Genomic DNA, 13,638 nt, shown 5'->3' with positions numbered 1-13,638 from the left:
AAAAAACCCATTCCCATCATTGATTGTGCAATAGGCCTAATGTTGATTAATACTTTGTATGAATAACTGAGTGACATTCAATTAGAGTTTTCTCAATATGGGGATAGCACATTAAAAAAGCGCCACCATTCCTTTTACAGCATAGTGTGGGAAAATACAATTCTCATGAAATGTATTTTTTTCATTCTTCCTGTGGTGGAGGAAAAAAGGAACATATTGTTGTGCAATAGGCCTAATGTTGATTAACACTTTGTAATGAATAACTATAGTAGTATGTAGAATAGCACGATCTATTCTACAACCTATTATAGCAACAATCAATTAGAGTTTTCTCAATATGGGGAAAGCACATTAAAAAAAGCGCCACCATTCCTTTTACAGCATAGTGTGGGGAAAATGACATCTCATACGAACAAATATGAAATGTAATTTTTTTCATTCTTCCTGTGGTGGAGGAAAAAAGGAACATATTGTTGTGCAATAGGCCTAATGTTGATTAACACTTTGTAATGATAACTATAGTAGTATGTAGAATAGATTAGCCCGATCTATTCTACATCCTATTATAGCAACATTCAATTAGAGTTTTCTCAATATGGGGAAAGCACATTAAAAAAGCGCCACCATTCCTTTTACAGCATAGTGTGGGGAAAATGACATCTCATACGAACAATATGAAATGTAATTTTTTTCATTCTTCCTGTGGTGGAGGAAACAAGGAACATAGTTTAATTTGTACCAAACGCTAGTAGTGTGGTTTGAGAGTTTAGATATCTGTGATTTTAAAGATTTTAAGATTTTAAATGTGGGGATATTTTTAATATGCAATTAAGCAGTGTTAACTGGGGCAGCAGATGTCAGTTAACACCTGCTACAACAAAGATGGCCGCCGCTGGGGAACCGTTGGGGACACCTGCTTCCTATTGGTTGGGGTTTTGGGGGCACTATGGAAGGGGGACACCATTTTGAACACACCCATGCTGGGGTAGGGGAATGGACACCTGCTACAATGCCTCTTCCTATTGGTTGGGGTGGTGGGGCACGACGCCATTTGAACACGCCCCTTGCTTCCTATTGGCTGGGGGCGGGCCAAAATGGCTGACTGGGGCTGGGGGGTGGAGGGGGCAGTACCAAAATGGCTGACTAGGCAGGGGGGGGGAGAGGGGAATGGCTGACTAGGGCAGGGGGGTGGAGGGGGCGGTGGCCACGCCCCTTGATTCCTATTGGCTGGGGGCGGGCCAAAATGGCCGACTGGGCTGGGGGGTGGAGGGGGAGCCCCACCCCTCGATTTCTATGGATAGCAGCTCTCTCAAAACTCCACTACTATTCCCAATTAATTAATTGAGATTAACATTAATAACAATTGAGATTAATTGAGATATATATTTACAGTAGATAGAGGAATGCAAAAATTTCCCTACAAAGGTCCGGTTGCACAAAAGCCGGTTGCATTTTAATCCTGATTAGTTTCACGTGAACCAAATCAGAGAAGACCATTTCAAAAAGATGGATCTACTAGAATTAATCAGGATTGAAAATAACCCGGCTTTTTTGCAGCCGGCACTAAGTACCTGATTAAATGATTACAAAAGTTCAGCAGCTGAGTCATAATTATTTTGACACAGTCCCACTCACATGAACTCGCTCACTCACTTCCATCATCAACAGACGACGGAATAATTATTATCAGCTGTTTTTCCAAGGATGAATAATAATTATCCTTTCAATGTCCTTCAGCGAGTTTTCCCAGGGATGAGACATATTGGAATCAATTTTTTATATTATAAACCTACCATGTTCTGAATTTCGTGAGAATCGTTAGAGCCGTTTTCGAGATCCAGTGAAATACAACATATAACCGAAATTGCTCGTTTAATAGAATAGGATTCGTTAAATAATATTTATCAATGATCAGTAATAAATTCACATAATTTATATTGAGATTGAATATTTTGTTGACTTTTTATTTGTACATTGTAAAAGAAAAATCTAGGAACGTTGTAGAACTAGAAAAGGATAGCTCTATTTGCTTTGTAGAATGATAGACAAGGAAAGCAACGCCAATTGAAATTCAATACTCCCATTACAACGTGTACCTCACTATAATCAATTATATTTCCTTTCGCTGATAAATATCTTTTAGAATGTTATCTATAATACAATAAAGATAAGAATTGGCTTATACACGTAAGGAATAGGGAATTATGTTTGACGCATCATCACGTCTGAACTACTCAACTGAATAACTTGAAATTTTGCTTATAGAATCTTAATTTACCGAGGATGGTTATAGGCCTATTTTAAATTCTCCAAAGCTTTATAGCGTCAAATATTTTATTAGACCCTCGCGGAGCACAGATTAACTGCTAGTGTTTAGTAATAGTATACGTGAGAAATGAATAGAAATATGTTAAAAAATCTATATTTAATATTATAGTTGATTTATTTCATACCAACCATTTTCTCGAACGGGAAGAAATTCTGGATGTAGAAAAGGTTTTTCCAAAGACTGTCTTTACAGAGATCTGCGTTAGCATTCACTACTGAAGACCATTGCGGTCCTGAGCCTATGTATTCCATCACATAGGCATAGTAAACTATTACAGCCAGTAAGGGTGGTGTTAACCTGCAATTAGAAAAAAATATTCTTTGGCAACTAAGTTCGTAAAATGTTGAAACACTTGAAAATGGCAACATATAGCCGAAACATGATGTAAGTAAACAATTTTAAAAATCTGGTGTGGTGCACTCACACAACTTTCCTTGCCGTTATGAAAATTGATCTCCTGACGCTAGTGTACTCGCGCATCTCAAGTCTACTATTCAAAGATATGAGACAGCTGGTGTAAGGTCAATAACGCTGGAAAACACAAGAGGTCTGCTATCTCTTCGTAGTGAATGATTTGATAGAATCAACAGTTGCCAACAGTTTGCAATTTAATAATCACATTTTCTCGGATTTCAAGCTTATTTTCAATTCTAGGTGGAAATGTTATTGGACATTAATTGCAGAGATTTTCATGCTCAATATTTTCCACTTGAATTTTTTGGTTTAAATTGTATATGAAGGCTGATAATTGAGAATCTAAAATCAAACTTTGCAAAGATGGGGCAAAGCTCCAGAAATTTTTACAGATATAGGACTCGTTCCAGTTGATAGAGCTTATCAATGACTATTCCAGGTATGAATTCGATCAAAATCGTTGGAGCCGTTTTCGAGAAAATCGCGAAAAACCCTGTTTTTGACAACATTTTCGCCATTTTAGTCGCCATCTTGGATTGCATTCGATCGAATTTGTTCGTGTCGGATCCTTATAGTGTAAGGACCTTACGTTCCAAATTTCAAGTCATTCCGTTAACTGGGAGATGAGATATCGTGTACACAGACGCACATACACTCATACACACACACACACACACACACACACACACACACACACACACACACACACACACACACATACACACACACACATACAGACCGATACCCAAAAACCACTTTTTCGGACTCAGGGGACCTTGAAACGTATAGAAATTTAGAAATTGAGATACCTTAATTTTTTTCGGAAAGCAATACTTTCCTTACCTATAGTAATAGGGCAATGAAAGTAAAAAGGCTACTTAGTTTTATTATTTTTTTTTTATGTTCGTAAACTATTCGGAGTAATGAAAATTATGGGAACAGCTCGAATGTCTTTGTTAACACGAGCCGATTACTGTCAACTACAGTCTATTATTACTGTTTTATCGTGGGTGAGAGTGAGAGAACGGCACAGTATGAGAGACTACTAGCGTCACATATAGATTCACAAAAACAACTACTAGGACTATTAATTGGCTTGAGTTGACAGTGACATTTGGAACATAAACGTCCTACACCATGGGAGAACTTAATATGCTATATTTTATCTATGCTTTAACTATGATACAGTATCACCAAACATGATATAGTATCAACACACTATGATACACTATCATCTCAACTTGATACACAACAACAAAATTTGATACAACACTTCCAAACTTTGAAACCCTGGGATATCCTCCCATGCTATCTTTTCTATGTGCTATAACTATGATACAGTATCAACACACAGAATACAGTATCACCACACATGATTCAGTATCAAAACACTATGATACAGAAGCATCTCAACTTGATACACAACACCAACATTTGATACAACACTTCTAAACCTTGAAACCCTGGGATATATTCTTATCATGCTATATTTACTCTATGACTATGCTATAACTATGATGCAGTTTCAACACACATGATACAGTACCACCACACATGATACAGTATCAACACACTACTAGTATCATCTCAACTTGATACACAACAGAAACATTTGATACACTTCCTATTTTTGAAACCCTTGGATATCGTCTCATGCTATCTTTTCTTTATAGTATAACACCATGATAGAGTATCACCACACAATTTCTACATACCATACACTTTCAACATAATGTGATAAAGTATTATCTCAAATTGATACACAACACCAACATTTGATACAAAACTTCAAACCTTGAAAGAATTCTAGAAATCTGATTGATTTTGATTAAATTTATACCTAGAGTAGTCATTGATAAGCTCTATCAACTGCCGCAAGTCCCATATCTGTAAAAATTTCAGGAGCTCCGCCCCATCTATGCAAAGTTTGATTTTAGATTCCAAATTATCAGGCTTCAGATACAGTTTCAACAAAAAATTCCAAGTGGAAAAGATTATGCATGAAAATCTCTACAATTAATGTTCAGTAACATTTTCACCTTAAATTGAAAATAAGATCGATGTTCGAGAAAATAAGATTATTAAATTGAAAACTGTTGGCAACTGTTGATTCTATTAAATCATTCACTATGAAGAGATAGCAGACTTCGTGTGTCTGCAGCGTTATTGTCCTGTCACCAGCTGGCTTAGATCTTTGAATAGTAGACTTGAGTTGCGCGGGAACACTAGCGTCAGTTGATCAATTTTCATAACGGCAAGGAAAGTTGTGTGAGTGCGCCACACCAGATTTTTATTCATTGTAGTTAGTTATACTGCATTATTTAGTTCTTAGCATCTGTAATGTCGAGTTTGAGAGATAGAGAGGACTTGAAGGCCTAACTCCGCCTGATAAGGAATATTTTTCATTTAATGTTACCTGATATATCTGGTGACAAGACGCCCTGGCCAATTAATGGATCCCTTTGTGCTGATTTCTTTGGCCAAATAGTAGGATGTGAGAGCTGCACTCATCAACAGAAACGAATCCGTGTAGATATTAGAAGCCCGCAGTAGTGAACTCCACGTTGTATTTGAATGCTAAAATGAAAAATCAAATCAAAAATAATTATTCAATTCAACAGACTTCAAATTTGATAATATTGTAGTAATTTTAATTCGTTAGACATGTTAAACAGTATTGAGAAACACATCATATTCGCCTGCATTATAAGAGGACAAATGAAAAGTACTGTCTAAAGATGGAAATTACTGACAAATTGAATTTATTCAAATGCTAATGAATTCATTATTATTATTATTAAACGAAAATCCCAATTAAATGCTTTAATGATGTTGTGATATCGTCCCATAATGAAAACACTAGGATGTCAGAAATATCACTAATTGATTGTAATAATATATTATGCTACAAGCACAGAAAGTTAGTGTCTACGGTATGGATAGTTATCCGAATATGTTATCCGAATACCGTAAACACCTTTCTGAGAGAGTCGCGTACAATATTTTTCGCCACACTACAGGTATAGCTGACGCCAAAAAGTTTCGTGGGTCTCTTGTGCCTCCCAACAGCTGATGTTGTCAAATAGAGTTGTCATCTAGCTTGGCTTAGGTGATGATTTTGAAGAGACAATAAATAGATGCATTGCATCAGCTGTGAGTAGGTTACACCATGTGACCCACAAAGCCCCCTAACTTTTTGGCATCAGCTATATAAGAATAATAAATCGAATAAGAATTTTTTATGAGGGGGGGGAACTTTGATGTCTCATATCTCAAGAACCAGACGTCGTAGGGTACTCAAAGTGGGGTGAAAATTTCCGATCTCCCCCTCCTGAACACAATGCACCATATGGCACAGTTGTCCAAACACATTTTCAAAAATTTTCAAAAAGCGGCCGGAAAGGGTACTCTTTCTGGCCTTAGCCGGAAAGAAGCATGTTCTGACATCAGACAAGAGTCGTCTGCAAACAATGTCTTTCAGATCTACGTAGGGATTGGAAAACAGCTGCTTTCTGTGCAGAGTTGCGAAAAATTACATAACTTACAAGTTTTTTTAAAGTGAGTAACTAGTTTTGTACTCACCCTTGTCAGATTGACCCTATCGCTGTACAAAATTGAAGCGAGCGGAATGACTTTATGAGCCACTAACAGCATAACTGTGAACAGGGCTCTAATGCCGTGAATGCACGGGAACGCATCGGTGCCTGGTGCCAAGAACGCTCGTAGACCGCCCTTCAGTGAGAACGCGGTCACCAGGCGTTCAAGAGTTCCTGTAACAAACTGTTTATCACTTGTATGTGTGGGCTACTCTGCCAGAGTAAACAAAAGCTACAGAAAAACAGTATCTCTGCTACAACTATTAACTAAATTTGAGAACTCTTTCAGACCGATTTTCAGTGAGAACGCGGTCACAAGGCGTTCAAGAGTTGAGTCACAACTCTAGAGCAGATACACTACTAAAAAAAATCTGGTGTGGTACACTCACACAACTTTCCTTGCCGTTATGAAAATTGATCACCTGACGCTAGTGTACTCGCGCATCTCAAGTCTACTATTCAGAGATATGAGACAGCTGGTGACAGGACAATAACGCTGGAAACACACAAGGTCTGCTATCTCTTCATAGTGAATGATTCAATAGAACCAACAGTTGCCAACAGTTTGCAATTTAATAATCACATTTTCTCGGATTCCAAGCTTATTTTCAATTCTAGGTGGAAATGTTACTGAACATTAATTGCAGAGATTTACATGCTCAATCTTTTCCACATGAAATTTTCTGTTTGAAATGTATATGAAGGCTGATAATTGAGAATCTAAAATCAAACTTTGCATAGATGGGGCAAAGCTCCTGGAATTTTTACAGATATGGGACTTGTGACAGTTGATACAGCTTATCAATGACTATTTTGGGTATAAATTTTATCAAAATCGTTGGAGCCATATCCGAGAAAATCGCGAAAACCCTGTTTTTGACAACATTTTCACCATTTTATCCGCCATCTTGAATTGGATTAGATCGAAATTGTTCGTGTCTGATCCTTATATTGTAAAGACCTTAAGTTCCAGATTTCAAATCATTCCGTTAATTGGGAGATGAGATATCGTGTACACAGACGCACATACACTCATACACACACACACACACATACAGACCAATACCCAAAACCCACTTTTTTGGACTCAGGGGACCTTGAAACTTATAGAAAACATGAAATTAGGGTACCTTAAATTTTTTGGAAAGCAATACTTTCCTTACCTATGGTAATAGGGCAAGGAAAGTAAAACAATTTTGCCATGAACAGTTTCGGTAGATTACTCTTATCTCTTATGAATAAGAAATGAAGCCACAACACTGTATGGATTACTAATAAGCTGTAACTGCCCAAGAGATATATAACATTGATAACAGTATCTCTTTGAATTGGGGCCAATTATTATAGAATTGTAAAATAAAAACAAATCAAAGAGATTTGAGTAGAATAGTTTCAGACATGACTAGGTTTGAAATCCTAGCCACAAAAGTTTAGATATATGAAATGAAATTTACTTGAAATTTTAAAATCTTGAGTTTTCTAGCGATTGTTAATTGCTCAACAAGTACGGTATTTCGAATTGTAGTAATAAATTACTGGTTTTGACAATATGAAGTTGTAGGCCTATTTATTCAGTATGAATATCTACCACAACAAAACAAAAAGTTGAATTTGAGAGAGTTATTGATTGAATGAAAAACATTGTTCTTGCATAGTAGACTATATCAATTTATCTAGTGATAGAATAATAATTTGTTCAATTTTTATTAGAGGGAGCCAGAAAGCTATATCATAGAGAAACAATAGCGTAAGTAGATATCCAATGGAATAGGGAATTTATGTCGCAACTCTTACTGTTATCTCAAGCCGATTACTGTCGATTATTGTCAATTTTTACTGTTTTGTTGGGGTGAGAGTGTATGAACAGCACAATTTGAGAGACTACCAGCGTTACACAGCTGCATGGAAAAGAACTACGTGAACTATCGGCTTGGGATAACAGTAAAAGTTGCGACATAAACGCCCTATACCATGGGATATCTACTTATGCTATCGTTTCTCTATGGCTATATTCAAATGATCGGACTGAACACAAGAAGCTATTCAAATCAAATTTGAATAAGCTATATTTACCTTTGTTTTTTGCATGTTTCACTTGTCCTTTATCTATGACTGTTGCATATATTGCCAATGATATGACTGCAGCATAAAATGTTCTGAAATAAGATAATAATTATTTTAAATATATATTCTCATTATAATAAATTTAAACAAACTTAAATCCAATATCAACATAAAACTAATATAACAGTATTCTATGGTACCGATAAAGCTTGATTCTCATATATTTCATTTCATTTCATTCATTTATCGTCATTTTACATCAATTTTTGAGTAACATTCATTTGACTGGTGACATTTCAATACTAGAACAAAATTATATTTTATTTGATATCATTATCAGTAAAAAGTGACTGACACAGTGAAAATACAATTTCCATTTGTTCTAATGTGACTATTCCCACTTAGAACCGCCGAGCGAGTATGAATGGTCCTATTAGAGCTTATGGAAATAATATTCTCACTGTACCGGTCTCAGCAAACTGCTACAGAAGGAAGTACGAAGAGGACGCACATCCTACCTGGCTGAAGGTTGGTCATAAATAATTTTTGTGAGAGTACGAAGAGAGCGCGCTTCATTTCAGTGCGCGCTCTCTTCGTACCTCACTGATTTACCGTTCTGACAGCTTGACAGATCTTTGTTCTGCCTGATAATATATATAAATATACATGCTACTACTTATTTTCTAGTTTTCTTCAATAAAACCCCTTCAACAAATATCGACGTGTTGAGGATGGAATGGTGAATATTGAAAAATATTAATATTGTAGATTTCCGTTAGTGTTCTCCAATTATTGTGTCGAAGTGATTTGATTTAAGCCGCATTTATTGATATGAATTCCAGTGAACTTCGATTTATGTTAACTGTTAATTATATTTTCCTACAGTTACCTTGAAAAGTGACCATTCCTGCACTGATTACAGAACGCAAATAATTACTTTTCCGCTCTAGTGCGCAAAGTACCTATTACTTTGCATACTCTTAATACTTTGCGTATTATCTTGCAGCCATCCCAATCAGTTGTTGACATTGTTGGCGTGTATTTTTAATGCGAATTTGTTCTATCTATATTATTTCTGATTTTGAAATAAATAAAAATGAGAACTCATCATTAAATTATACATTTTGAATATTATTTTCTTCATTATTTTCAAATAATATTTTTTTTCATTCATAAATTGATTGGTTGAAAAATTATTTAGAAATTAAGATTTACTCGAAATTATTCAAATTTTCAAATTAATTGGATTGATTCAATTATTAATTTGAATAAATTATCGCTTATTAATTTTTAATTGGATTATCAAGTTTAAAATAAATTAAAGTTGTTATTAATAACAAAATTATACAGACAAACATTTAATGGATTTCAGCCATCATTTTACCCATAATCAACCACTTCTCATATTCAATGGTAACTGTAGGAAAAATTCAATGTGAAATACGTGAGCAAAGTTCCTCTGCTGCACTCAAGAAACCATTCCGCCCTCGCCTACAGCTCGTGCATAAACGTTTCTTTCGGTGCAGCAAACTGTCACTTTGCGCACTAGTTGCACAAATAACTATTTTGTGGTTAACTTTAGGTGTTAATTTTATTTTTTGACTGGTGTACGATTCTGCTAAATTACTTCAAAGCTGCTTGAAAGCTGCAATAATTTCAACAACATGGAAATAATTTAGACTTCTATGTTGTTGAAATTATTGCAACTGAAATCATGTGTCGCCACATAAAGTCTGCCCGTCTGACAGTCTGTGTGATATAGAATCAAAACAATTTTTTATCTTATGCACTTCCAATGTTATTTCTATATTTTTTTGTGTAGTTGAGAAGTTGATATTGTGGTAATTATTCATATTGAATGAAAAAGACTGAGAAATTGTCAAAAAACCACTGATTTATTGATAATTAGAAAGACCGGTTTCGGTTATTACACCATTGTCAATCTCTGATAAACTACAGAGGTTTATCAGAGATTGACAATGGTGTAATAACCGAAACCGGTCTTTCTAATTATCAATAAATCAGTGGTTTTTTGACAATTTCTTAGTCTTTTTCATTCAATTATTCCTATATCCTGAAGGAGTGAGTCAATTTTGTTGTCCAACGATCTTGACCTGTAAAAAGGTTTGACGAATTCGTGTTCAAAATTGAAGCTGATTGATCAATTCTCTCTAAAGTTCTTGTCGAACATAAAAACAGGCAGAAAACGCCTTCAGTAAGTCAAAAGTGAGAACTTCGCTAACGCTCGTTCTAATGTAGATTTACGTTTCAAGCTATATATATATCAGCCTGAATTTTGAACCCTTGTCAACACTAACTTGTCAAACTCGAATCGTAGAGGTACGAAAAGAGCGCGCATCATTTCAGAGCGCGCTCTCTTCGCAGCTCACTGATTTACCCTTCTGACGGCTTGACAGAACTTTTTCATGCGCGCTGTCTTCGTTTTCCCGCTACAGAAGGCTGCGGTGGTAATAGAGAATTGCCAATTCTGCCGTCCTATCATTTCCACTGACTTTATAACGTGGATCCCAGCATTAGATGCACGAAAATGCATTATTGTAATAGAATAAAAAGAATATAATTTTCTATTGTAGCCACTTCTGAGGCTATAAGAAGAATTACCTTAGTCACTAATTACAACAAGAATCAATACAATATCACAGTAGGTGGTTGAGAGTGGTTAAATGAATAGATAGGCTACCTTAATGCAGACCTGGTTGGCGAAGTTAAGGCGCAGCCGGCCCTCTCTCACACTCGACTTTCATTTACAATTCTAAAGCATTTATTACTACAACATAGGGTATGGTAAAAGGTAGAGGGAACTTTTCCTCTATGTCTTGAAATTGGCAGGGTAGGAAAAGATATCCAATGGTATGTGGAGTTCGTGTTTCAAGGGTACGGGTGAAAAGATAGAGGATTTCCCATGGTATACAGCGTTTGTGTTCCAATTTCCACTGGTAACTGAAGCCGATAGTCCTAGTAGTTGTTTTACTTTGCTTGCCCTATTACCATAGGTAAGGAAAGTATTGCTTTCCGAAAAAATTAAGGTACCCCAATTTCCAAATTTGTATACGTTTCAAGGTCCCCTGAGTCCAAAAAAGTGGTTTTTGGGTATTGGTCTGTATGTGTGTGTGGTGTGTGTGTGTGTGTGTGTGTGTGTGTGTGTGTGCGTGTGTGTGTGTGTGTGTGTGTGTGTGTGTGTGTGTGTGTGTGTGTGTGTGTGTGTGTGTGTGTGTGTGTGTGTGTGTGTGTGTGTGTGTGTGTGTGTGTGTGTGTGTGTGTGTGTGCGTGTGTGTGTGTGTGTATAAGTGTATGTGCGCCTGTGTACACGATATCTCATCTCCCAGTTAACGGAATGACTTGAAATTTGGAACGTAAGGTCCTTACAATATAAGGATCCGACATGAACAATTTCGATCAAATGCGATTAAAGATGGCCGTTAAAATGGCGAAAATGTTGTTAAAAACAGGGTTTTTCGAGATTTTCTCGAAAACGGCTTCAACGATTTTGATCAAATTCATACCTGGAAAATTCATTGATAAGCTCTATCAACTGCCACCATTTCCATATCTGTAAAAATTTCAGGAGCACCGCCCCATCTATGCAAAGTTTGATTTTAGATTCCCAATTATCAGGCTTCAGATACAATGTAAACAAAAAATTCTAAGTGGAAAAAATTTAGCATAAAAATCTCTACAATTAATGTCCAGTAGCATTTTCATCTCAAATTGAAAATAAGCTCGAAATTCTAGAAAATAAGATTATTCAATTGCGAACTGTTGGCAACTTTTGATTCTATTAAATCATTCACTATGAAGAGATAGCAGACCTCGTGTGTCTAGAGCGCTATTGTCCTGTCACCAGCTGGCTCAGATCTTAGAATAGTAGACTTGAGATGCGCGAGAACACTAGCGTGAGTTGATCAATTTTCATAACGGCAAGGAAAGTTGTGTGAGTGCGCCACACCAGATTTTTGGTGAAGCTAGTTGATGCTGTTAGTCTCTCATACTGTGCCGTCATTGAACTCTCACCCTAGTAATACAGTAATAATAGACAGTAGTCGGCTTGAGTTAACAAAAAAAATCAGCTTGAAATTTGTAACATGAACGAACTATATCATTGGATATCTTCTTATGCTCTCTTTTCTCCATGGTAAGGGTCAAGTGGAGAGGTAGAGGGTATAAGAGAAGGTAGATTGGTTGATTGATTGATTGCCTTTATTAAATGCAGAGTTAGAACTCCAGGTTCTCTTTGCCACATAACCCTAAATGAGAGTGTTTGGACAATTGCATGACTTGTATTTAAGTGTGGAGTGGCGAAGGTAGATATATAAGCTGTCTTCCTTTTAACTTGGAGGGCGAAGTTAGGGCGAGTCAACCCTCTCTCCCACCAAACTCTCCCAAACAGTTCAAATGCATTGACTCTACCACAACAATACAAGGAAATAATCTTCTAAATAGAATTAGAGAATAATAAAGTAGAAATAGATTGGAAAGCCCAGAACAGAGTATTATTTGAATACGGTAATGAACTGATACTTACAACGCCAATAACGTAGATATTGGTAACGTTTGTGGGACTTTATAGCATGCGTTTGTTGGCACACCTGCATGTACAAGTAGTCCTGATGTTGAGTTGAGTGGTGCCAACATAGACATAAGACCGGCTTCTATCGCTTGTTCGTCACAGGAGGAAGGAACACAGACACCCCATCCAATTGAAGAGAACCTCGGCACGAAATGTCCTGGCTGTGAAAAGAGAAGAAAATAGTTTGGATGAGTTATGAAAACACAGAGATGTATAGTCAAATATTCAGAAAAACACAAACATGGTTCAACACTTATGTGCGTACAGACATATGCGCCACGAACACTCGCTTTCCACTTTACATCATCTTACTCTCTCTTAAACGAGCAACTTCTGTTTATTTGTTTGTATTTCACCGGATCACGAAAACGGCTCTAACGATTCTTACGAAATTCAGAGCATAGTAGGTTTATAATATGAAGATTCTATTGCACTAAGTCTCATCCCTGGGAAAACTCGCTGAAAGACACTAGAAAGATAATTATAACTATAAGATTATTCATCCTTGGAAAAACAGCTGATAATAATTATTTAATCATCTGTTGGTGATGGAAGTGAGTGAGCGAGTTTATGTGTGTGGGACTGTGTCAAAATTATGACTCAGCTGTTGAACTTCTATAATCATTTAATCAGGTACTTAGTGCCGG

General features: G+C 36.4%; 1 protein-coding gene across 1 annotated transcript in view; it reads right to left on the bottom strand.

The window, feature by feature from the left end:
* The window catches only part of LOC111048694 (nose resistant to fluoxetine protein 6), a 46,731-nt gene that overhangs the window by 22,877 nt on the left and 10,216 nt on the right, over positions 1-13,638 (bottom strand). Inside the window, 4 exon segments of the mRNA XM_039439416.1 lie at positions 5,160-5,320; positions 6,326-6,513; positions 8,413-8,495; positions 12,947-13,152. Coding sequence (XP_039295350.1) covers positions 5,160-5,320; positions 6,326-6,513; positions 8,413-8,495; positions 12,947-13,152 — 638 coding nt within the window.

The sequence above is a fragment of the Nilaparvata lugens genome, chromosome 12 (genome assembly GCF_014356525.2).
Source record: "Nilaparvata lugens isolate BPH chromosome 12, ASM1435652v1, whole genome shotgun sequence".
NCBI classification, from domain to species: domain Eukaryota; kingdom Metazoa; phylum Arthropoda; class Insecta; order Hemiptera; family Delphacidae; genus Nilaparvata; species Nilaparvata lugens.
The sequence above is the reverse complement of the archived record's forward strand: the minus strand, read 5'-3'. Positions and strand labels throughout refer to the sequence as shown.